Raw genomic sequence first — 25,827 nt, 5'->3', positions numbered from 1 at the left:
ATCGGACTAACTTTGTGACCGACAAGCACAAAAGTTTTCTACGATGTATAAAGAACGAAACCAGTTTCCCACCTTCTACAAAGACAGATGCATTCCTAGTTGCAATCATACCGATCACAGAAGCACGGACGTACAATTTTTCACGGCTCAGTGCGGCAGCTCATAGACTACCCGCGCACTCAGATTCCTCCAAAGCATCAGGCTCAAGAACAGCAACAGGGTTCGCAGGGCTATGGGCCTCAGTCTTACGGCTTAAGGGGATTTTCTACACTGACGGCCTGAAGGAACTATATCTTTTCAGTCTTGAAAGGAGAAGGCAGCGAGGGGGGCCGCGATACAAGCGTCCTCAGTCCTCAGAGGCACTGACACACTCAGCCCAGCGCTCTTCTTCAGGACGAACCTGGAAACTCGAACCAGGGGGCACAAGTGGAAACAACTCAGAAGTGCGTTTCACACCCAGGACAGGAGACCCGTGGACTCAAAGGTCCAATAAGATCAATCAGCTACTATCTACCTAACAGGCAGGTGGGCCGAACGGCCTCCTCTCATTGGTAAATAGTTTTTTTGAAAGTAAGAACTTTTTAAAAAGTTCTTACTCCTTATAACTGTTCTGTATCGGTTTCAGCTGAAAAAAACACTTTTATGCCTACAATGCCACACTACCGCATACGAAAAAATATTAAGCTGTTTAATACTTATGTGTATTATTAAGGTATTAAAATAATAATTAAAATGTTCTTTCATTTTTTTCTAAGGGTACTTTTGCTCTTTTATCTTTAATAATAATAGGCTGCGGATTTTATTCAAAACACCGAAACATCTAAACAGCTGGGCACTTTTATGGAAGCAATCTGGGCGAAGCACCAAGCTCTGCTCTGCATGAGCACAATCCCATCCAGGATCTGAACCCACTGTCTTGCACAGACGGCTCCAGAGCCCTGCCCGCCCCTCTGCACCACTGAAACACTCCAGCTGCCAGCTGACCTGCACCGCAGACCCATGCAAACACCTGGGAAAGTCGGTGTGAGCACTGATGATTCAGGTGCTTCGAGGGGCTGTATGAATGAATGGCAGTGGAACACAGACATTAGATAAGCAAATGAATGATATGCACAGGAAGAGAAACACATCATTAAAAGACTGTAATACAGTATTATTACAGTCAAAATAAATCTGTCTTTTTTTTTAAATAGCACGGCATTGAGCATGCCTCAATCCTGTTTTATTTTCCCAGTTATTTTAGCTGGATGAAATTCAAGTTTCGGTATCTGCAATGCATGCGTTAGGATTTATGTTTTAATCTCCTTTTAATTTCTACGGATGTAGAGTATTTCCGTGAATCCGCGCTGCCGAAAAACACAGGGGCTTACAATTTATACCGCGTTTCCGGAAAAAAGAAGGTTGTGTTGTCTGAAGGCCTTCTGATTTCCTGTGCATTAAACACAATCATTAAGCACTACGCTGGATTTGTGTTCGTAGGACAAATACTATTTCAAATACTATGCAGGTCGTGATGGGTAAGCGAAGAGTACTGCTTCATCTTAAGAAGCCCGGTTCAGTGCATAACCCATTCAAGCGTATAGGAACTTGTCACACTCTTCCACCCGTTTCAAGATTAGGTTTGCTTGTTTCCAATACTCTGCCTGCAGAGCGTGGCTCATGAAGACGTGCATCAGGCCCACGGGAGGCAGGACTCCAGGACCCAGCGTCCACCGGATCTCCTCCAGAGCTTCCGTGAAGAGCCCGCTTTCTGTCAGGGTGCTGGCATTACTGAAATCTGCTCCTCTCTTCTGCAACGGGAGGATCAGTGTCAGGTCGACAAAAAACTCCTGGAGGCTGAGGTGTCACAGACGGCGACAAACTCATTCGCCGCCGCGGGGCAGACTCCTTCCTCCACACGCTGCTCGTGCATCTCACGCTCGTTAGCGATCGAACTCTGACCCACTGGTTGGGCCAGCGGCATCGTGCACGGTGGTAAGAACCCAACCAGACACAGAAGGTCAGGCACTCGACCTTTTCTTTCTGGGTAAAGATGAGACCTTTAAAACGATTACCTCATTAATCTGACCATAGTTAAGGAACTGTTTGCCAGGACTCCAATAAAGAACCTCACCTGAAGATTGCAGTCCGCCGTGGAGTAGCAGTTTTGGAAGTCAACAGACGCACATTTTGCTTGCAAAACCTAAAAAAAAAAGAAAATCAGATGTTAAGGGCTAGTAATTATTTTAAAGGGGGAAAATACATCTTACAACATTGCAGCCAGGCCTTTCCTACATTTGGAGGCACGAAAGAAGATATGTGTGCCGAGCTGTAGACTGGCCCTGGTGGTCCACTGCTCTGCGCCCCCGTTTCACGTCAGCGATCGGGGAAAAGTAACCTTCCGATGCCCGTCAATCTCCTTCTGGGCAAAACAGCAATGTGTGCCATCTGCAGATTTGTGGATTTTTCTGTTCTGTCCTTCATTTTAAAACGGCTGCCACTACTTTATACGGTGGCTGCAGCATCTACGCGAAAGCCATCTTGCAAAGTAGATCACACCAGGTGAATCTGCCTGCGAGGGATCACCCACAGCAGAGACTGACATGCGCGAACCCATCCTGAGTTCCGGTTGGGAGAGGGGAAAAGAGAAGGAGTCTGGAGTAATATGTGGAGCAGTGGGTGTCTGGTGCCAGGGTCTGCTTAGTGTCTCGTGTTTTTTTGATGGCAGGGATTTCGGCGGCACCCAGCCTGCCTTCCAGCACGCTCTCACCTCGAGCGCCAGGACGTGCTCCTTCAGCTTCAGCTCCAGTTCGGAGAAAAGCCTCTGCTGAGCGTCGGGTGAAAGAGGCGGTGGCATTGCCCTGGGGCTCTCCGTTTCCTGCAGCAGAACAGAGGGCGTGACTCTCTCACACTCAAACACCCTCTGCACCTGAGGGCCCACACCTCCCAGAGCAGCAGGGATCTGGAGTGCACGCTGGGGGCTCAGGTCCCAGGGGAGACACCCATCAGCCCAATAATAGTCATAAGAATAAACACAGACAGCCAGTTTCATAAAGTATGAACTCATAGGCTTTGTTACAGCCTTTGCTTTTGGTTAATAAATAGCTGTCATTAAGAAGTGACTGTAAATTATAGGTGCTGATGTACATATTATATATGGTTTTAAAATATTCTATGACAAACCAGCAAAACAAAAATTCTACTTCTACCAGACTGACTTTCATATAACTATACCCCCCTTGGGTGTTAAGACACCTATTGACAAGTTATGTTTCATCCCGATTCCCACTCTCTCCCACAGTCATTAAGATGTTTCAAAACAGCAGTCCAACAGGAGGGGACAGAGACACAATCGGATATCAAAGGCTGCCCGAGATTAAAATTGAAGCACATTGAACACCCTTATTTTCTCAACTGCCAAACAAATAACGCACAACGACACATGTAATGTAAAAAAAAAAGAAACAGCTAACTGTGCACAAGTACATGATCTACTTGGAAGCTTGTTATCTATGTATAATAACTACTTGTCTGTTTTAACCTTCACCCTCACGGCTACGTACCTCAAATAAATGTTGAGCAATGTAGTTCAGCGAGTAGCAGGGAGCCCCGCAGGGTGGTGTCTCCTGTCTCATGTTTTTCACCAGAACATGTGTAAATTCCTGGGTGGAAGGCGGGCAGTGATAGACCGTGGCCTTCCCGGCTTTCAGAATCCTGCAACAAGAGCAGCACCAGCAGGACGTCGATCTGTCTGTCTTTCAAAGGGAAAAGCGAGTCGTAGAGCAACACTTGACCTCCGCGCAGACAGTAAAATGAGTCGCCCCTCCTCTGCGCTACCAGCCGATAATAAAAAATAAAACTCCCAGCGCTATTAAAAAAAAAAAGGGTACTGTCCCCAAGCCGCCCCTCATCAAAGTGCCCACGCCGCACTGGTCTCATCATGCACAACCAGACCAGGGTGCACCCCTGTCCCCCCCAGTTTGCCCACGCTCTGAACCAGGCACTCGCGCCCCGCCCACCAGCTCGGCCCTCCACACTGCGCAGGGCAGGCAATCGCCCTCCCGAAAGAGCCTCACCGTTCGAACACCTTCCTCTTGCCGGCGTCGCCCAGCAGCAGCGCAACCCTCCAGCCGCGGAAAGCCCCGGCCTGCCCCCGCCAGCGCCGCGCGGGGCTCCCCCACTCGCGGGGCTCCTCGGCCAGCCAGCGGCCAGCTCTCGCGCTCTCCGTCACGTACTCGGGGCGCAGGACCCAGATACCTGCCGGCGGGGAAAAAAACACAAGCACGCACGCGAACTCAGCCTGGCCGAAAGTCCGTTGGGCGCCCGGGCCCAGAAAACCCCACTCCTGCAAGCCGGCGGGCAGAAACGCAAACTGGCAGATTGGGCCCAAGGAAGGACAAGGAGACGCCCTCGTTACAAACACTCCAGGGGCACCCCACGCGGACAGACGACAGGAAACAACCGCTGAGCGGTGCGACCACCTGCTCAAGCCCCCAGCCCATTTCCAGCAGAAAACCAGAACGCCTCCCTCCCTCCCGAGCACATTTCACACCCACACACTTCACAACGACAGGCCCTCGAGCTCAGGACCCCACTGGGGGGGGCGAATTCAGAAACTAAACAAAGGTCACGACAGCCCAGTGACAGGATGTTTTCTTTTCTTCGCAAAATCAGCTGCAGTTCCGTAAGCACGTGGACACAATCCAGCGGATGACATATTTCATAAACCCACCCTTCCACGACCGAATGACAGAATTTCACAACGCGGTCTCGACCGCATCGAGCTTTCTGTACCCCCAAGGAAACGCGGATCAAAGGCTCTCTCAACGTGCCTAAGCATCCACAGCTCGCCTACAGCCAAGAACTTGACCCCTTTGACCCCGAGCTGCGAGTCGGATCCGAGACTAAAGGCTCTTGAGCCCTTTCTGAACGAGGAGACGCCACCTGTGAACAGCTTCTGCCCCACCCCCCACGACTCCTTGTTTCTTGGTACTGAAAGTGCGGATCAGATCCAGGCCCGGAGTGCAGAGAGGGGGCGGAGCAGAGATGTCACACGGGGGGGGGGTCTCTTGTTCTGCCCCCCGCTGGACCTACCTGCAGCGCAAGCCGCGAGGAACTTCTCACTGGGGCTGACGTTCCTCGCAATGAGGTGTGTGGTTCGCTCACTGTAAGCCTGCCGAGATACAATGGCACAATTACACAATTAAACCTTTTGCACACATGAAGCTGCTGAAGAGTGCCGATCACGGCGGATCGCCTCAAAAGTAAAAAAAAAAAAAAAAAAGTCCCTCTGATTTACAAAGCAGAAAGAAGGTTGCGTATCCACTGTCCTCACACACAGACACATGCGTCATTCCTCAGTTCCAGCTGCCAGGAAGACCTGCGCTATCAAGGGGAGCGGCAGCCACAGTCACATAGCAGAAGGATTTCTAATGCGTCAGTATAAGCTTGGTAAAATCTGTGATGAGGCCATGAGCATTAACATGAGAAAGGACAGCTTGGTAAGAAGTTTTTAAAGAGTCGCTGTTTCCTGAAGCCGCCAGTACAAAAGGCATTGACAGCAGCACTGGTATTCCAATCTATTCGCGTTCCCCCGCCAGACGAGTAGTTTTCGACGTGGTCAACACGAGGAGCATTTTGAGAGCTCCACACCCAGAACCGTAGATGCACCAGCATAAATGGCTTCTGGGAAGAGTGTGCCCCTCTATCTGCCCCCTCCAGCACGTGGCGAAGTCGCCTGGGGGGCCATCCTACCACACCCACATAAAGCTACACCACGATAGACAGGATGGGCATACGAGTGCTGGCTGCCCATCTCAACCCGATCGGGGGACTCATGTCTGCTCACTGTCGGCCACATGTCGAAGCCGGTCGGGAACACCCTTGGCCCGTCACTCCTGATGGGACTGATGACCAAGTTGTGACGGCAGCAAGAGAAAGACTCAAACAGCTGCCAACAAGGGCAAGACGGGCATCCTGGGAACCAGCTCAAGCCACTTCACATGGCTTGAGAGGCCGAGGAGATGAAGGCAAACATTTCTGACCCCTCTTTGGATTTCTGCGGTTGAGGATTCTGAAGCATCGGCTGTGTTTCTGCCTCCGCCTCTTGGGGAAGGCTCGCTCCTGCCCTCTCGACCCCCCGTTGCCCTGAGACGCCCGTCAAAATGACGTCAAGAAAACAAAAGGGCTGCTGCTGCTGCTGCTGTTGCTGCTAAAAAAGGATATCTAGAACTCCGCAGACGCCACTTGAGGAGAAAGAGCGAGGAAATCGGTCGACAGACAACACAAGGACAGGTTTGTGAAGCAGAGTGGAAATAAACCCGGCGGAGGCTGTTTTTTCCTACTTCTGGAAGACCTGCCTGGCGAATTAGATCCGAGCCTGTCCAGAAAGATCAGGGTAAATGGAGCCGACAGCAGAGCCACGGACACTGGCTCGCCAGGGGCTTTCAATAAAAACCTTAAAGGATTCTCGCATCATTAGGCCACTAACAACCAGATAAGCAACATGGTCTCCTCTCATCTGTAACCTTTTTCTCACGTTCGTAGGAAGGGAAAAAAAGGTCAAGAACTTTATAATGTAGTTTCAGCTCAGGGGATTACAATCACTGCAAAGAAGGTGCAATGACTATAAAAAGAGGCAATTGAGGGCGAGGATAAAATTAAAAAGTCAAAAATACATTGCAATATCAGAACAAATTAGGTCAGCTATCAGATCTAACCTTCAGCTGCTATTAGTCTAATCAACTGAGTGATAGGTACAGCGTAGCCTTCCATCATTTTAGATTAAAATTCAACTCAATGAAGCTGGCCAGAATCAAAGACCCGAAAGCAAAAAAGTTTGTCACACGCGAAGATCATATTGACGGACGAGCATTTTAATGAAGGGGGTTTCCTGGAGATCCGCTGCCCTCTGCTCCAGGTGTTGTGTAAAGAGAGTGGACGCATGCTTCCTAAAGCTGAGCCAACAGGGCACAGCACCTTTCTCAACCGCGCAGAACAGAACTGTTTTAGAAGACCCACTGCCGATCAGCCGCTGATGAGCCGCTTGTTAAACACGACCAAGTGCTTAATCAGAGGTGCAGAATGTCGATCACCGACAGCCATCACTCCTTCTTCTCTGAAAGACCTAGCTGAGCTCGTCATTCCCTGACTTCAGGGTGCTGGTCCCGCCGGGAATGTGGGAATGTGGGAATGTGGGTTGGACGGTCGTTCCAACGCGGCCCTTGACAGCTGTTTACTGTCTCAGCTGATTCCCCCCCAGCTGGTCATTCAAGGAGAACTGGAAGTGCTGCAGAGACACCAGCACTCCGGGAGCAGGACTGGACACAAACCCCAACTCACCGATCCACCAGCGTATATCCCGCCCAGACTGGAAATGCACTTCAGCAAACTCCTCTTCGTCTCTGCGTTTCGGATTCCAGAGATCTGGAAAACGCGTTCCGGCTCGGCAGCCATTCTAGAGAGACAACACATTCCTTGACATCTCTCAACCCCGTTTCTGCAGACTGAAGCTGGTGAGAAAGAGGTAATTAAAACTTTTCACCTCCCCCATGAACTTCACTGTATTTTATTGTGTTACAATAAAGAATCATAATATATTTAACCGGGAGCTTTCGCCACTGATCGAGAGAAAACACTCTGTAACGTCAAAGGGAAAACGAAATTCTACAAATCCTCCTAAATTAATGATCAATATTTAAAAAAGAAAATAACTGATCACATACTGTACAGTATTCACCCCCTTTTTATCAGTATTTGGGAGAGGCATGCTTGGCAGAAATCACGGTAATGGGTCTTCTTGCTTCAGTTTATCAGCACACTGGGACGCCGCAGTTTTTGCCCACTCTACTTTGCAAAATTGCTCAGACTCCCTCAGGTTGGATGGGAAAAAGTTGATGAACAGGAATTTTTCAACTCCTGCCACGGATGCTTGATTGGATTGAGGTCCGGGCTTTGACTTTCCAAGCCACTCCAAAGCTTGGCCTTGGCCGTATGTTTCGGGTCGGTCCAGTGTCCCTTGCAGACTGTAGCAGGTTTTCCTCCAAGATTCCTCTGTACTTTTCTGCATCCATTTTTCCTTCTAACGTCACAATTCTTCCAGGCCCTGATGCAGTGACAAGGCACCCATGTCATATGCACAGTTTCTCCCATCTCAGCCATGGAAGACTGTAACTCCTTTAGAAGTGTCACAGGCCTCTTGATGGCCTCACTGACTAGTGCTCTTCTCACACAGATACTCAGTTTCACAGTTTTTGTTTCACAGTTGTGCCATATTGTCTTCATTTCTTTAGAATGGACTTTATCGTGCTTTGGGGGATATAATGTAATGCCTTGGAAATTTTCTTATACCCTTCCCCTGACTGGAGCTTTTCAATAACCCTCTCCACGACTTACTGTGAAAGCTCCTTTGTCTTCATGATGTAACTTGTGTTGGGAGCTGTAATAATGAACCGTGGGACCTCCCAGAGACGTGTTCAGTTACACTTATCCTGAACGCATGTGAAACACCCTGATTGCGCACTGGTGGACCCCATCCAACAAATGATGTGACTGGTGAAGACATCTGTCGGTGACACCAGAGCCCACTTAGGCGTGTCATAGTGAAGGAGGGTGAATATTTATGCAAATGCTTATTTCCTGCTTTGTATTTATAACTGATTAAGTAGGATCTGTTCTCAGATTCGTTTCCACTTTGACATTATAGCGTGTTTTGTGTTGATCAATGGCAAAAAGCCCCAAATAAATACATTGGGCGTGTATTAATGTGAAAAGGTCCAAGGGGGGGTGAATATAGTACGTTTGCTAGCCGTTTCAAGGTTGTTTCGATCTGGCCTGGAGGAAAACCAATATTAAGATGCTGTACTATTTTCTGTCTTAGAAACACGAACCCCAAGCTTATCAAAAAATGGCAAGTTCTCCTTTCCATTCAAAATATATTTAAAAAAAAAAAGAAAAGACGCCTTTAAAACCATAAGGCTCGCACCTTTTATTCCTCTTCTCCCCGTTGTGAATTAGTTATCTGTGTCTCCTGGACACCCGGCAGAGGTTTACCCCGCAGGGAGAAACCCCACGGTCACTCACCCACACGGGGGGTGAGACGTGAAAATCCTCCAGGTGTTCAGAGCAGGCGACGGCGCTGGCGGAACCGAAACCAAAATAAAAAAAAAATCAAAACAAAAGACACGGAGTCACAGCAGCTGTGACGGGGAGTCCAGAGCCTCACGCCAAAAAGTGAACCACATCACACCGTTCCCACTGCCAGAATTACACACGGCGCCCGCTGTATAATAACTGACACGAGTTTAATAACGCAGTATTTTTAGGGCCGTGACGTACCTTGCAGACCGGTCACATCCCCACCCCTGCCAGCGCCGCTCATTTTAGCGCCAAAAGGTTTCAGACCGCCAGCACGCGCCTGGCCGGGGGCGTACCATCCCTTTTACAAGCAGGGGTGGGCCGCCAGAACACCGCCCGCAAGGTGACCCCCACCATCCACCAAAACAAGTGGCGCGGAAGTGGAATCTGTCTCGAAGAGCTCGCGAATAGCATCAGCCGTGGGGAGGGGGAGGGGGGGGGAAAGAAAGCTTCTTTCCAGTCACGCACCCGCACCAACCTTTCGCACCCGCAAACACAGACACCCCTGCCGCTTGCGAATGCTCCGGTCTCACCGGTCTCGTGGGGGACGATCGGGCGGACTGTTTCACTTCCATAACAGGGGTGAACACGGGCATGTGTCGGCTCCGAACACCGGGATTGACTTTAGATTCAATGTTATGTACATTTTACCAAATATATTTTAATTTTTAAGACGTCACATATATATTGTATTAGTTGATGAATGTTTATGTCTCTGAAATATAATTCGTCGGACCACCTCAAACACCCAGAAAACCGTGATGTGCTAGTCCTCTGCGGCGGAAGTTGATGGTTGTTTCTTCCGGTTGGTTGTTAGAGACGCTCTTAGGCTGTGAGAGGAGTGAGGGTTTCACTTTCATGATGCGGGAGATTAATTTCAATCTGTGTTGCCCGTTGTGGGTCCTGGTACGCTCACTCAGTGTTTCTAGCTGAAACGGAATCCTTTTTGTAAACGCACACGGATGCCTCATAAGCATTTTTTAGTACTGTTTCCAAAAAACGTAAATAAACATTTGACGATAGCCTAGACGCTGGACATAAAACTGTTCAAAGCCACGTCTAAACAACATACAGTATGTGTGTTTTTTTTATGATCTCGCTCGGATTTATTGGCTGATATTTTAACAAACGACAACTACAAAATACTGGGGTCGTCGTTTTGATTGGCACCTGCAATAAGTCTATCAGAGAACCGTTGAATGTGTTTTCAAAACTTGGGAATACATACCTCACCAAAAAATACTGACGACCTCGCACTATAAACAAATGTAAATTAATTTTATTACTATCATATTTATTGCAACTGTTAAATAGGTGGAGCAATGTATGCTCTTGTAACGATAGTTTCAGAATAAAGGAAAGGTCTCAGTAAATTGATAAAGGAATGATTCATTTATTTTGCAATGTGGTTTGAACTCGTGAGTACCAGGGAAACTGGAAATTTGTCGTGGTTTGAACCACCGTTCAGTAAGCTGTCAGACACTTTAAGATGATACTGCATTGGCGGTTCCCTTGAGTATTAGACGAGTCTTTCACTCTATGACCCCAGTTTAAAAGTGTGTTTTAAACAGTCATCCATCTCGTCCACAGGCAGTGGGAAGGAAGTCCCGGGACTCGGCCGTTTGACTCAAGGTACTGTGTTCTCTCTGTGCTCCTTGTCTGCTTTTCTACACGTAGTTGCATTGAATACTGTACTAGAAGCGATCAGTCTCTCAGATACAGAAAGCTGGCTCACTGCTGTTGGACTCTTCCATCTGTTTAGCCCCCCCCCCATTAAACGACAGGGAGTTGTTTCTAAAGGCCTTAAAATGACAAGTTCCTAGACCCCCCCCCCCCATTTTCTGCCCTCAAAAGATATGTTATCAGAGTGTCTGTTCACACTAAAAGCCCAATAAATGTGCCCCACAGTTTGACAATCCTTTTCTGTTAAGTATTCCTTTGAAAAAGAAAAGCAAGGATCCGTCCGCCTCTTTCCAAGACAACGTCAACAATCCAGAAATGGATTTTATGACGATTCTGTAGCATAAATAACCTTTAAACAATGAAAAATAGCATTTCTGCCATTTGAATGGAAAACGGAGATAGAGCTCAGGCTTTGACCTCTTCTGATGGGAGGACTCTATCCCAGATTGGTTTGTTATTTTCTTGCTTGAGCTGGGCTGGTTCACAGCAGAGGAAGTGTTCTGAAAATTCAGCCTTTGATGAAGTAAAATATTAACATATTATTTGCATGGTAATACATGTCCTATCTAATTTTTTTAAGGATGTTTCTTCTGGTTTTTTTGGAATATTTTTTTTATAACAGCGTGTAATGGGCAGCTTTCACCAAAGGTAATAGAATAGAACTTGAAAATTGCACAAGCTTACAATGTTCATGTGCACAAACAGAAGACTTGAGATAAGTTTGAGTTACATGTGGTTTCACTGTGTATTGTGTGTGTATTCAGTTCACTTAATGCTTGTGCCACCTGTGTTCTACATAGAACACCAGAGCATTCAATTCTGTTGCATTGGCTATGTCTTAGGAAATCTCTACCAGTGTATAAAGACCAGCATAATGGAAGTAAAAAAAATACTTTTTTTTTTTAAAAAGAGGTCTTTAATAAATTGCAGACCTTTGAAATACCTAAAATGTTAGTCTACTCTAATAGTAGTAATAGTAGTAAATGTGCAAACTTGGGGTAAATAATGTCAAGTTGTATGGCATATAATTTAAAGAATCATATTGCTGAACTTCAGAGACGTTTTCAGGAAACACTTGCGTGAGAGGTTTCTCTTGCCCTCTCTGACTGAAACCAACCTGTTCGCCCTGTGGCCAGAGAAGTTTCAAGGATTTTATTGCACAGCTCTAATTATTAACAGTTTTAAGTGCACAAAGTCAATGCCACATTCTTGAATACTACACAAAATAAAAAGATAAGGCGCTTTTTTAAAAATCCTTTTAGCAATTAACCTCCACTGTATGCCAAAGACTTTTCTTTTTCTCATAAGAAATATTCACAATTAGCAGTGTTCAACCTTTAACCTACGCTAAACTACGGTATATTCATCAGAAGAAACAGATTAATTAATTAAATAGTTTTATTGAAAATCAGCTGGACTTCAAGCACAATTAAGTGAAATACTCAATTTCATTTTTTAAAAATTAGTTCTGTAGCTGTAAGGTGATGGCCTTTGTTATGAATAAAAACTAATGTTTAAACTGGGATCATCACACAAATAGCTATTTTCATTTATAGCGAATAGGAATGAAAGGAGAGTTGCTTGGAAGCTAACTGTTTTCATGATTAAACTGCCTACAGTTTCTCTAAATGCACAGTTTACAATCTGCAGACCTTCTAATTGTAACAGGCTGTCATTGTCTCACCATTGTTGTTACTTTTTAATCTGAAATATATTTTGAGTTATATATTCAGTATATGCATATTTGAATTATGGATTAATTCAAAACCTGTTTAAAGAAACAAAGTATTCATTAAAATTACAGTATATGTTCAAATGTACTTGCATCTTCAATGACTATAATAGTGTCTATCATTCTTGGCTTTGCTTATGCATCTTTTTTTTAAATTAACAAAATATTGATGTAAATTTAATCAAAGGTTTTTGCCTATGTTTTAAAAAAATGCTGCACATCTGCACTGTTAGAACAGGCTGCTAAATATTTTACAAGTTCCTCATTATTACAAGAACAGTATAGGTGGTATGTATGTGAGAGACGAGATGAGCTCGTTTCACTTGATGTGGTAACTGCCGTGTGAATAAATACGTCTTCCCTGTGTGGCAGCTTTCAAAAACTCTGAAGTTTTCACATTTGTTTTCAAAATAAATAATGAAAAAAAAGATCTAGTCCGCCTTGTCCTAATTAGGGTTTTGCAGTGACAGTAAAAACTTGACACTTTATCATTGCTTTCGCTTACTTCAGACACATGCAGTGATGTGCAGCCTTTTGTGTAACATATTTCCTTTTTCTCCTTTTGCTCCATAATTACATCGTTGGCTTTCTAATCCCACAAATGAAACCCTGCACATTGCAGCAGGTCCCTTTATAAACTGGCTGCCTGATAGAGGGGCTGGTGGGGGGAGAGGAGAGGAAATAATACAAATACAAGCTTAACTGTAGAGATTGTCAAGTGAGGAAATAATATTTGTCCAGCTGGACAGCTTTCTTTTGTACGGGGTAAATGAATGTTGAGATTCTGTCTTCGAGCTGAAGGCTTTTGTGTCAGGAAGGTATCGCAGGCTGTTTGTAGTTTGACAGGGATTATTAAAATCAGGGGAGATGAAGGGAAGGGAGTGTGAGAAAGTGAAATTGACACTGACACTCTCCATTATAGTCCACTTGACTCATGATGACTGTGTTGATATCATAGATCCCCCAGTGCTGGATTTGCTGTTAGGATATGTTAAGTATCAAGTACTAAAGAATACAGCAGCAGAGGGGGATTGTTTATTTAAAATGAGAATGAAGATCCCTTTTCTGTTAACTCATTACCGTCCTGCAGTCCTTCACCGAGTCTATGCATTTATGATCAGTCCTTGCTTCGCACAGTGCCTCGGCCTGTCTCAAGACAGAAAAAATAAAGGAATAAAACACTCACTCCACACAGGTGTTGGTGTAAAGTCAGACAGATGATACAGTGGATGTATAATCTGCGATCTGCCCATAGGGAAATCAAATAACTGTCTCTGAGATGTCGTAATTTTATGTTTATGTATAACAGAATAAAATAATCTGTTTATTTTTTCATTGAAATGATTCCTGGAATGTGACTGAGTCATTTCACATTTGCCAATAAGGGGAAAATGTGGATGTTCTGGGAAGCCAGGCTTGGGATGTGTGTTGTGCTTGCTTCCAGCTGTCAGAGATGGAGTGGCAGGGAGAGTTCCTTCAAGACCACTGCTTTGCAGGCTGCGTGTTCAGTGGCGTGCCGGGGGACCTGGAGATCCAGCAAGCGCTGCAGGATACCGAGGAGAAGCTGAAGCTGAATGCCTTGTGGTGAGAGCTTCATATGACTCTGTCACGCAAAATGAAAAGGCCAAGAACAGATTCCCTTTTGTTGATAACACAATATTGGTGTTGCTCAATTAAAATGCTTTGGCAAGCTTTTTTTTCTCCCCCCAATATGTCCAAAAACTGTTTTTTTCTATCCTGCTGTTTCAATAGGCTCTACACTCTTTCAGCATGTGCCACATCTCGCAGCTCGTGTACACAGAGTATTGCAATTGAATGTTGTCCCCTAGGAAAATGCGGGGAACCTCTCTGAAAGGACTAATAATGGATGAACCGATCCGGCCTTGTGATGCAAGCAGTCATTCAATGTCTCAATTAGTATTGAATTCTCTGAGTGGGATGTGGGAACACTGGCTGTTGTTTCTCTAAAGGAGCCATCGAAAAGAAACCTTGCATACCTATCGCTGTTTCAAAGGAGCCCTCGGCACAGTATTGCAGGAAAAGCAGTCGGAAGTATCGTTCCTTTAGTAAGCGTCATAAGGGGCTCATCGACCAAGCAGCTAGTCTGTTGTATAATGAGGAGTAATTCTATGCAAAGAGTCACTGATGAATTTCTGGATTTAATAGTCTTTTACAGGATAGTGTCCTTGCATGAAGGTTACCTACAGAGAGGGGGGATTCAGGTGCAGTTTAATACTAGCTCTCGATCTCTTCACTTGATATGGATTTTAACTTTGAAGTGCATAACCTGAATACACACTTAGCATCCACATGTACTTCATTTCATTCAATTACCTCTTAATTAACAATATAAATTGAAGCTGAGCTTTGCTATACATTAAGTTGTTAACCCCATCCTATTTATAACTGTGGTCCGCAATTATAATTTAAACTTGTTTCAATTCATTTAGATTACTATGCTAATCATTTAAGAGGGTTTATTGTACAAGTGTCACCTGTGTGGTTAATATTTTTTCCCATTTCAAAGCACAAGGCTAACCCAGCAATTGCTAACTACTGTATTTATATTTTCTATAAGAACTCTGGGTTTTTCCAAGGATCTGTCAAGATTGTCAACAGTTTTTAGTATTAAACATTCATTTTAACTGTGAATCATTGCATTAATACACTTTTTTTATTTAATCTTTTCTGAGTTTGAAAGGGACAATTAAACCTTAAATAGCATCAAATTGAAGGAATTAAGTCTTTGAAAATATACAAATCTCAGTAAAACATTCACAAAAAGGAGATTTGTCTGCTTAAAACTCATAAAGCCACAGAACAAAGCCAGCATTGTCCTTGGAAACCTGCAGGTTTTTAGCAGCACAGCCACTGGAAGCCAGAAATAAATTTGCCTCATGTGTCTCATGCCCAAATCCACTGTCACATGTCCCCCAACTGGAACCCCTTCCAGCGCGTTTTCTCTCATTTTATTTTAGTGGGGAGGCTGAAATCGGCACTCTAATCAGAAAAAAAGAACTTGCATATATTGCAGCATTGTGACTAGGTTTTAATAGGCTAACTCACAGGTTTGTGTGGCCCTGTGATCTTGATGTTGAAGAGCCTGGGAATCATTAAGGTCCACTCTCAGGTCCTGTAGGGAGTTTGTACTCGAGTCAACAATGTTCTTTGTAGATCTATAACAGATTTTTTGCTCAGAAATAGGCAAGAGCAGCTTAAAATGTTTTAGTGATTTCTCGCAGTAAAATGGCTAAATCCTCCTTTAAAGACACAAGGTTTTGAATACAGCTACTGTGTTATAGTAGGTATCGCATGCTAGCACATTCACTTATGCATTGGTTGTCCATTGTGGTCATTGTGGAAGATTGTCTTTGACAGGATCAGGCTGTGCAGACCAAACACCTAACCTTGAACTTGGAACAGCACACTCATAATGAGAAGACTTACTAAGCGGGAGTATGTAGCAAACAGAGGGTAGGAAGGAACAAAAGATGGAGAGAAACAGTGGAGTAGGAACAGGATGCGCTCGACTGGGTTCTTGAGATATGATGGCAGTCAGTGGAAGACCAGCGTTAGAATGAATAGCCTTTTGTGAACTGAGTAGCTCTTGTGATGCAAAAAAGGTGTACATAGGTGGCTGCTTCTGCTTTAGAATTGTGAGAATTGCTTCAGTCTCCCGCTCTGCAGGGTGAATCAGGCTGGCTCTGTGAAGCCCCTCTCTCAAGGCTCTGATTTCTGGTTGGATTGTAACGGGTGATAATGGGGACTGAAATGAGCGATACAAGATGTGCAGGTTGGGCAGGAGTTTCTAGGGAGACAACTGTACGATGTTGGCTGTGGTCAGCTCACTTCTGTGCTTTCCCTTTGCTTCCTCGTTCTGACAAAGTGCTGGGCTCCTTCCCACATGTTCCCAGATGTTCCTCCCATCTGGTTTGTTCAGGGGCCACAGTCTCCCAGGCTGTTGACGTTTTGTCTTTGAGTTTGTGTCCACCACATCTCTGACACACTCCTTCCGGCCTCCTCTGGTGCGATTGCCTTGGCGAAGCTGGGAGAAGAGAATCTTCTCTGGGAGCCTGGAGTCTGACATCCAGAGCCGATGCTGGATGAGCACAGCTTCAGCGCTGGTGGTGCTGTCTGGAAGAGAGAGTGCTTTTGTTGTTCAGTCTGTCCTCCCACTTGACATGCAAAGTGTTTTTTAAAGAGCTCTAGAGATATAACCCTAGACTCTTTAAGTGTATCCTGCCTGCCATGTTTCAGCCAGTTTCAGTTCTAATGTTGCAATTCTCCAGCATTCTCTTCCTCAGATGGACAGTCTCACTTGTGTACAGTATTTCAGATAATTACTGAATCTCTTTGTCAACCATAGCCTTCTGTGAGCGGTAACTTCCAATATATGAAAGGTATCCAACATGCTGTAGACACATATTGTGGATCCAAACCAGTGGAAGTATGGCATGAGGACTTTGGTTTTCTGAATATTAAGTTGACGTATCTGAGAAAACTCCTCCTGTGTCTAAGTCCATATGAAGGCAATTATCTGGAGATTCACTTTCGTCAGGTTGTGTACTGCAGCACTATCAGCTGCGGGAGTTTAAATACTGAAGTCTGGGTGTTTTGGGACTGGAACTGCTGGAGATTAAATAATTTACCGTCCATTTGGTATTGTCAGCCGCAATTCATTGGAGAGCTTGTCTCCGATCACCTGGGACATTTTACTCAGGAACTTGAAAATAGAGACCGGGTAATGACATGCTGTTGTCTAACTCCTGTCCAGATTTAAAGGGGCTCTGCAGTGGATCCATTATTAAGTATTACTGCACACACATAATGACAAAACAGATGAAGGACGCTCACAAACTTTGGAGGGTGTACATAGTTCAGGAGGGTTTTCCAGGCGGCTTCGCAACTCACCAAGTCAAAAGCCCTAAGTGACCCAACACGTGCGTTTTAGGAATGCGATGGGCAAGCAGGCTGGTTCCACTGTCCACCTCCTTGTCCTCTCTGTCTATGGGTATGCATGTGAGATAGATAGATAGCTCACCTTGTCCTCTCTGTCCATGGGTATGCATGTGAGCTCACCTTGTCCTCTCTGTCCATGGGTATGCATGTGAGCTCACCTTGTCCTCTCTGTCCATGGGTATGCATGTGAGATAGATAGATAGCTTACCTTGTCCTCTCTGTCCATGGGTATGCAAGTGAGCTCACCTTGTCCTCTCTGTCCATGGGTATGCATGGGAGCTCACCTTGTCCTCTCTGTCCATGGGTATGCATGTGAGCTCACCATCGACAGGGTGAAGTATAGGCTGTCTTCTCCGGTCCTGGAGCTGCAGTGAGGCTGTGAAGGCTTGTTAGGATTCCTGCTTCCTCCACAACCTAGGTGCTGCTTCCAAGTCTTCAGCCAGGGTCAGAAAAAAGTGTGGAATATCTCACAGGCTTTCCAGGATCCACAGAGGACAAAGCTCCTTGTGAGGATCACCAACTGTTAAGCCATGAGACTCTTCAATTTTTAATTTATCTTGATTGCTATTGTAATTGAAGTAAACTCATAAATATTGATAATCCATTGCAAGAGTAGTGGATTAATGGAGTTCGTGATCACGAGAACAGAACAATTGCCTTTAAATAGCAGATTTACAATGATCCAGTAGATGGCTTTAAAGGTTTGCGCAGATCTGTGATTTACGGATTTGGTCTAAGCTACGAGCACACATAGCAGAGCAGCCTAATGATGAGTCGATGTCACTATTATAACTTTTTTTAGGTAATTACACTGCAGTCATAATTGCAATCATAGTTTAGGAGCATACGTTAATTAAAAATGTACATGTTTTGTAAAGGTTGGAAATTAGCATAAATATTTAAATGTTTTCTCATTTTGATACTGTATACAAAATGATTGACGTTGTTTCTTTGGGTGTGCATGGGGGTGTTGATTATAATGAGTACTAATACATATTTCTCCTTTTTTGTGGTATAAAATGTATATCTTTTTTTACAAGAGTATTGAAATGATCTTAATTAGCACAGTTTTGAGACTCATAATTTGATATTAATGTTATGATGACAAAACGCACCTTGAACAGGAGGCTGCTATCTTCTTAACAAACCTTACTAATTGTTCGCAGTCTTCCTGCTTTGGCAGCTTTCCAGGCATTGTCGCCTGTGTCCCTGTAAACTGTAATTGTTGTGTTAAAAGAAGTGTCATCTGATTCATTGAAAAGTGTGGTGATAATGCAAAGAGATGGTTGGGGGGGGTCTTTGCACCAGTCTGTCTGCTTTCCTTATCTTCCTCGTTCTGTCCCTGAACATCCGGAAACCTGGGAAACGGGAACATGTGCTTCGGGACCCTCCTTGTGGCAGAACTGTGCGGTTGTGCGTGTTCAGTGTTGCACCCTTATATCTGAATTCCTGCTCTGGGAACGCGAGGGTTAAAGTGCCGTGTTTGCGCCCTGTTCCTGGGGGCAGGTGCTTCCCCAGCGCCCTGGTGTGGCTGTGTGGAAGTCAGCGGAATTTTAATGGGGCATCGTTCTCTTGAGATTTATTTCCATTTGTCTATATTTGCCGTGCCCTCCCCTCATGTTATTTCTGGTTGTAAGACAGCCAAGGAGGCCAAAGTAAATGCAGGGAAGTTTACTGAATGCCATTTGTTCCAGAAACAGGACGTGAAAAAGCGAACCGAATCAAGAGCCCTTCCTTAGTCCGAGAAAGTTTTTTTTTTTCTTTCTGATCATTACAGGATATTTCAGGTTATATTTCAGGGTTATTTAGGAAGGTATGTCAGAAACTTGAAAGACACTTGATCAACACTCAGACGTATTTTCTTTGAGTTAGTTATTTAATATCACATAAAGTAACTGTGAAATTCTGATCCTCTGCAGGGGTATCAGTTCAACATTTTTATATATATAAACACATCCTGTCTCGTCGGTCACTCTCTTAGTGCTATTTCTTCCCCTCCTGGGTGGTCCTCCGAAACACACCTGCTGCCTAATCCACTTATCAGTGTCTGGGACAAATTATGGGGAAACAATCTACTCCTCTGAAGGTTTTAACCTATTTATGGGTCAAAGTCACTGGCGTGCACCCAGACTCGGATGTCAGAGATTTGCCTAAGAGCCGCTTCCTAATTGAAGCAGATTAAGATAGGCTGACAGCAGCCTGAGCTTTCCAAATTGAAATGCTGTAATCCATTAGGTTTCATCAAATCGGACACTTTTGGAGCCCACCAGTAAGGTCGTTAATGAAGTGTCAGTGAGGCCAGGGTGTGCAGGCTGGGCATTGGATTTCTCAGAGCTGGGAAAAGGCTTACACTAGATAACACCGCTTGCCTGCCAATCTCTCTGTTCTCTGCGCTGGCATGCACTGCTGCAGGTCTCCCACATTTTCACCACTCAGGGAACTAAGTAGGCCACAGGCAGAGCGATATCCTTTTTCGTTGCACTTACGTGCCTTCTTAGAATAGAAAAAGAGGCCCTTTGATAGTGCAGAGATATTGGTTTCACAGAAATGGATTCTAAACCTGCCGGAGCTCAGATTTATTTGAAAGGGATCTTTTCCCTCCACCTTTTAGGAGCTCAGCCGCAGCGCAGCCCACCCACACTAAATTAATTTTGACAAGGAACTTAAGATAATGTCAAACCGCTGACTAATCAGTGGATTCGGTTTCTCTGAATCACAGAGCTGTGAAATGTGCCATCATATCTAATAAAAGTGCTGGATCGCCTTTTTGGGCTGTGGTGTCATGTCTCGTTTGAAAACAGTTAGATTTCATTTGGGAATGATTGACATAATCTAAGGCAGGTTGAGAGAAAAAACACTCTTTACAGTCTCCTGGTAGTCTTTGTTTGTTTAGATAGTATAGCCAACATTACATCTCCCCTTTTTTTTTTGCTTCAAAATACCTTTTTTGAGAAGGTAAAATATGTCTTGTCAGGTGTTTTATTTTGCAGTTTTCTCCCTCTTGCCGTTTCTGTTTAAGGAGCAGGTGTTGGGGTGCTGTTGGTCCTGTGGGGTGAAAGGGGTTTACACACCTCCGGGGGGAAAGGTCAGACATGCACCTGATGTGGGAGGGCTAACCTTGACATGGACCAGCAGTCCATCTAACCAAGCCTCTTGGAAGACGCTGTTGGTGAATCCATAAGTCCTGCAGCACATCAAAGAGTGAAAGAAGGAAGGGTATATACAGTACAGTATATTAAGTGTGGCTTCATTTCCACGTCGGGCTTTTTTCCAGTCTGGTTACCCATATGTTCTGCTGGCTAGTGCCACTCGCACATTTCCTCTGTTTTTTTTCAGTCTGTCCCGGACGTAGTTGTCTTTTTAGGATGAACAGTGTATCTGATAGAACATTGTGTACAAATATACTGTACGGAGGGCTGTGTTTGACTACGGACGTGCTGTGTTGACTGTGTACTGCGGTTGTGTGCTGTAGGGTTTTACTGGAAGTTATCTGCCTCTGATATATCCTTTGAGATGACGGCGAGGTGGCAGAACCACTCAGCAGAGAAGCTTTTTCAAGGGTGGGTGGGCTCTTTAAAAAACATTCAAAGCAGAAAGAAATGTTAGTGGTCTGCAGCTTGGTGAACATGTGAGGAGCCCAACTGCCAGTAAGCCAGTAACTGCTCTTTTGGAGCACCCTGAGGTCACTAGCCCTGGTCCTGGAGATCGACAGCAGTTCTTGGTTCGTTTTTAATCGAACTTCCAGATACTTTACTGAACCAAATATTAGCTTAAATAGCAACTAATTGATGACTCCTTTCACAATGTGTCTGTTAACATTCGTTAAAACCCTGAACCATCTTTTCTTAAAACATTTATTTTTAAATCATAGGTTTAGCAAGAACCAAAATGATAATTTTATAGCTTTTGAAAGTTATCCAGAGTTTACTGGATTTAGAATCTGAAAAGGGCAATTCATATTTACTGTGGAGCAAAAGAAAAGGAAAATTATATTGTTGATTTTCAAACATCAGCTTTTTTTTTATTTTCCTCTCAACGTTCAATGAATTACGGACACAACTTTAGGAAATGGAACATGTGCCATCTAGAAATGCTTAATAACTGTGACTGGATTTGTCAAGGAGGAATGTGACCACACTGAGAATGTCTGTCATTGCAGCTTGCATATTCAGTTGGAACAGTTTATGCCAGTTGCCTATTCCAAGCCCAGATTTGATAGTATGTTTTCTACTGGCTTGGCGCAAGAACATAATGTGGAAGAGAAAGTCTCCATGTTCAGAATTTGCTGCTGGAAGGTGTGTTGAAGCCTTGGATTAATATGAGTCTAAGAACGATTACGATGCAGTTGTGCATATTCATTGTGCTAAAGAGCTGAAGTATAACTTCCTAATTCAGCACTTACATCATAATGTCCCCGTCTCTCAAATGAATACATTTTTGGCTTGTGTAACATCTACAGGATTGCTTTTAATATATGCAATGTAGGCATTTCTAGTTGGCTTTTTTTACTTTTGTGAAAGGTAATAACTAGTGTTCTTGCTCTCACCTGTTCTGGTTTTTACATGGCCTGTCTGTGTGTACCGACCAGGGGTGCTGAAAGATATACTGTAGCTGTATCTTCTCAACATAGCCTGAGGACATGCTTTCTCACATGACAGAAAGTGAAACTATGCAGACATGGTTTACAGATTACATTTTCTTTTTAAATAATTTTCAATATATGTATTTCCGTACAAAAATAATTGTTAATACCACAGTATTAGTAGAATTTGTTCTTGCAGTTTCCAGCTCCCTTCTTGTTGTGAACTATTAAGCGATCTGCTTGTTGAAATTGTGATCCCTTCTGTTTTTTTAAAATAATTGCAAGAGTCTTTTGGGTTGCTGTCGGAAAGTCAGCAGATCTGGCTTCGCCAAGCATTAAATGTTCACTTTTCAATGAGACATGCACAGCTTTGTGAAAGAGGCCACAAAAATTAATAGTTTTTTATTCGCTGTTTTTTTTCCTCAAATAAAATGTGTCATTTTTAAATGTTATTTAATGTCTTGTCATTTTGAGACATCTGGATCCTCACGAGCTGCATGTTTACAGCTCTGAGTTTATAGGGCTGCCTCAGGACTGTGGTTTCTTCCATGGTCTGCCTGTAGATTGAAATGTTATTTATGGTGTTTATTTCCATTGAAACTGCTAAGCATTATTGTCCTAGAATGTCGTCTTTAATTTGCTGTGGGAAAGTAACATAGGACTGCTGAGGTAATCTGTTGTTGCCGGATGTGAGCTGTATTAAGTTAAAAAGATGTGTCATTTTGAGTTCAGCTGTTCTAGGTGCTGGTAAACTGTTTCACAACAGTCATTTAGTAAATATTCAAATTTTGAGCTTTGATGTCTCTGTTTATTATCGGTGATGTGTCTGTTTTTGCTTAAAGCGGTAATCCTGGGTGTCTGAAGTAATTCGGAGTGTCGTGTTTCCTGACAGCGTCGAGCAGAGCCTGAAGGAGCTGCAGGTGGAGCTGAGCGGCGTGTGGAGTGGGGAGAGGGGGCCCGGCACTGCCGACTGGCGCAGCCCCTGGAGCCTGAGCTCCCTGAGGCCCACCTGCACCGGGCGCCAGGCCCTGCTGGACTTCCTCCGAGCACTGGTAACGTCACACCGTGCCGTCCAGGTGTTTAAAAACGACAAAAGACAGCGGGCCCGGCTTTGACATGCCCACTGTTTCAGGTTTTACTGACAGCCGTCAGAAAATATTAGTCGCTGATTAGTCGCTGTTCAGGTAATCTTACTTGTCGGCAGCTATATCACCCTGCAACTCCCAGCTGGCAGCCCACTGGGGCTCAGCAGCTGTGAGCCTGGCCAGTACCTGGATGGGAGACCTCCTGGGAAAAACTAAGGTTGCTGCTGGGAGGGGTGTTAGTGAGGCCAGTAGGGGGCGCTCATCCTGCAGTCTGTGTGGGTCCTAATGCCGCAGTATAGTGACGGGACACTAGACTGTAAGAAGGCACCGTCCTTCAGATGAGACATAAAACCGAGGTCCTGACTCTCTGTGCTCATTAAAAATTCCAGGGCGTTTCTCAAAAGGAGTAGGGGTGTAACCCCGGTGTCCAGGCCAAATTTCCCACTGGCCTTTATCAGTCATGGCCTCCTACCAATCCCCATCTCTCATCACTCTGTTCTCCTCCCCCCTGAGAGCTGGTGTGTGGGGAGTGGACTGGCGCATCATCCAGGTGGGGCTGCACACTGGTGGTGGTGGAGGGGTCCCCATGACCTGTAAAGCGCTTTGAGTGGAGTGTCCAGAAAAGGGCTATAGAGGTGTAATGATTAATATCAATTTTTCCATATTTCACAAAGTTTGAGTGTTCAAAGTGATGTGGAATAATCCCAGAGTCTTGGAGCTATTAACGGGTTTTAATGGGTTATGCGGTACTTCCGTTTGTGAGGTTTCTTTGATGATTTGGGGTTTTACCTGGAAGGAGCTAGAATGACAACTGCCATGTGGTACGGCAAAATGTAATCAGGGGTATATTATAGCTACACTCACTGAATGTGAATCATGTTTCATTTGAACAGTATTACAAGCGAGAGCTGATGTGCGCCGAGTTATAATTGGTGTGTCGTTTGCTGCCCAACAGCAGCACTTCCTGAAGACCGAGCGGGGCCAGGAGGACGTGGTGCTCGAGCTGCTGCTGGACGTCTCGTCCCAGTGCGGCGTGTCTTTCCCCACCACGGCCGCCGCCGCCCCCTCCTCGCCGCTGTCCTCCCTGCACGCCGTTCGGGAAGAGGCCTGCCTGGACGTCCAGTCTGCCTGGGACGACGTCCGGCTGCAGCTGCGGCGCCCCCTGCTGGACCGGCTGAGCGGCCGCGCGGGGGGCCCGGCGCCCCGTCCCCGAGCCGCCCTCCGGGCGCGGTGCCTCCAGCGGCTGCTCTTCCTCTTCCCGGCGCCGGAGGTCCTGGAGCGGTACCGGGCCGTGCGGGCCGACGCGGTGCGGGACCTCCTGCAGAGCCCGGCGGCCTCCGGGCCCGGCGACCGCGGCTTCGACAGAGCCGTCCGCGGCCTGCGGGCCGGCGCCTCCCCCCTCTGCGCCCTGATCGAGGAGGACCTGCTCGCCCTGAGCGGGCTCCTGGAGCCCCGCCTGGTCCTGCGGTTCCTGAGCGACGCGCACCTGGGCCCCCTGTCCCGGGAGGTCTCCTCCCTGCTCGAGAGGCTGTCCGAGCCGCCGCCGCCCCCCAAGGACGGCGCGGGGCCCGCGGCGAAGACGGGGAAGAGCTCCGGCAGGGCGAAAGCCGCGGGTTAGTCTCGGTGTCGCGGCCCGCCGCTTGCTCTGGCTGGTGTGGGTGTTGAGCACAAGTCACCGGCGTCTCTTGGAGCTGTTTTTCTTTCCTGCCCTGAGTCATCGCGTAGCCTTGAAGGTCATGAACGGGTGCGTGTGGAAGGGGAGGAAAGAATCCTCAAAGACGGCTCGCTGCCTTCCGGGACGCAGAAATAAGTGACGGGGCTGAGTCATTTCTGTCCGGGGGGGGGGGTGGGGGGGAGTCAGGGGTCCAGCAGTAGAAAAGGCCGTGGGGGAAGGCGTTTGTGCTGTGTAGGCGGAAAGTGGAACTGAACATTTCTGTTGCTCTTCTGCCTTTTTATTCTGAAATATAAAGAAATAAGAACCCAATGAAAGGGATCTCCTTTAGAATCCATTTACTGATATAAAGTGATTATCCACTCTGTGTTTGTGCTATACAGTGCAGCCCTATATCCTGTACAGTTTTATTTCAGAGCTCTCTTTCCGCGGCACGGCGTGCGTCTATGTTCTTATCACGTTCGTATTATTTTGAGTGGCGTTAGGTGAGAGCTGCAATTGCTGTGTTCAGGCAAAACTGAAATTTTGCAATTTGGAAGCCATCCTTTCTTGTCACCAACCTGTTACCTGTTGCCTCTTTTTTAAATTGGCGAATACAATAACATAGGCAGATGTCCAATGGCAGATGCAGACTGCAGTGCACAGTTGCTGATCTTAGGCCCTGTGAACTGGAATCCAGGCCAGCTGCCCGTGTGGATGGTTTGGGCACTGTTTGGCAGTGCAAGAGCTGCCCGTCCCACGCACGATCGCAGTGGTGGAGAGCTCCAGGAAAAGCAGAGCCTGTTAAGAGAAATTCTCAGCTTGCTGCTGTTTGAATTGCAGTTCGGTGGCCTCTTTTCCAGCCAGATTGTGAAAGCTCTCCAACTGTGCCTCCTAGAAACCCACCAACTCTCATAACCTCCCGGCTGATTTTGTGATATCATGAAGATCTGCTTGTCTCTGCTTGTTGAATTGTTTGGATGAGGCAGTTTCTTTCCCCTCTTCTTTCTCAGTTAAATAG

The 25,827-nt window shown here is 45.7% G+C and overlaps 2 protein-coding genes across 13 annotated transcripts in view; one reads left to right on the top strand and one right to left on the bottom strand.

Moving 5' to 3' along the window:
- Positions 1 to 9,611, bottom strand: part of slf1 (SMC5/6 complex localization factor 1) — a 61,077-nt gene extending 51,466 nt beyond the window's left edge. For 2 of the 6 annotated variants that reach the window (XR_015936134.1, XM_088630694.1), the window contains exons 1-8: positions 9,316 to 9,611; positions 7,321 to 7,490; positions 5,074 to 5,152; positions 4,056 to 4,236; positions 3,543 to 3,693; positions 2,750 to 2,857; positions 2,114 to 2,182; positions 1,644 to 1,790 (exon numbers count right to left, since the gene is read on the bottom strand). Coding sequence is in view for 5 of the 6 variants with exons in the window: in XM_088630694.1 (XP_088486820.1) it covers positions 1,644 to 1,790; positions 2,114 to 2,182; positions 2,750 to 2,857; positions 3,543 to 3,693; positions 4,056 to 4,236; positions 5,074 to 5,152; positions 7,321 to 7,490; positions 9,316 to 9,358 (948 nt within the window). In the remaining variant the exon portion in view is untranslated. The other 4 variants (XM_088630696.1, XM_088630695.1, XM_088630698.1 and 1 more) reach the window with 4 other exon arrangements.
- Positions 9,612 to 9,883: 272 nt separating this feature from the next.
- kiaa0825 (KIAA0825 ortholog) overlaps positions 9,884 to 25,827 on the top strand; it is a 144,475-nt gene continuing 128,531 nt past the window's right edge. For 3 of the 7 annotated variants that reach the window (XM_088630690.1, XM_088630685.1, XM_088630692.1), the window contains exons 1-5: positions 9,884 to 10,020; positions 10,705 to 10,746; positions 13,974 to 14,113; positions 22,963 to 23,122; positions 24,111 to 24,768. In XM_088630690.1, coding sequence (XP_088486816.1) covers positions 13,983 to 14,113; positions 22,963 to 23,122; positions 24,111 to 24,768 — 949 coding nt within the window. In that variant the 5' untranslated portion in view covers positions 9,884 to 10,020; positions 10,705 to 10,746; positions 13,974 to 13,982. Of the gene's footprint in view, positions 10,188 to 10,213; positions 10,383 to 10,704; positions 10,747 to 13,973; positions 14,114 to 22,962; positions 23,123 to 24,110; positions 24,769 to 25,827 lie in introns of those variants that run through there. The other 4 variants (XM_088630689.1, XM_088630686.1, XM_088630687.1 and 1 more) reach the window with 4 other exon arrangements.

The sequence above is a fragment of the Lepisosteus platostomus genome, chromosome 4 (genome assembly GCF_059453375.1).
Source record: "Lepisosteus platostomus isolate fLepPlt1 chromosome 4, fLepPlt1.hap1, whole genome shotgun sequence".
NCBI classification, from domain to species: Eukaryota; Metazoa; Chordata; class Actinopteri; order Semionotiformes; family Lepisosteidae; genus Lepisosteus; species Lepisosteus platostomus.
This window is presented reverse-complemented; position numbering and strand designations above follow the sequence as displayed.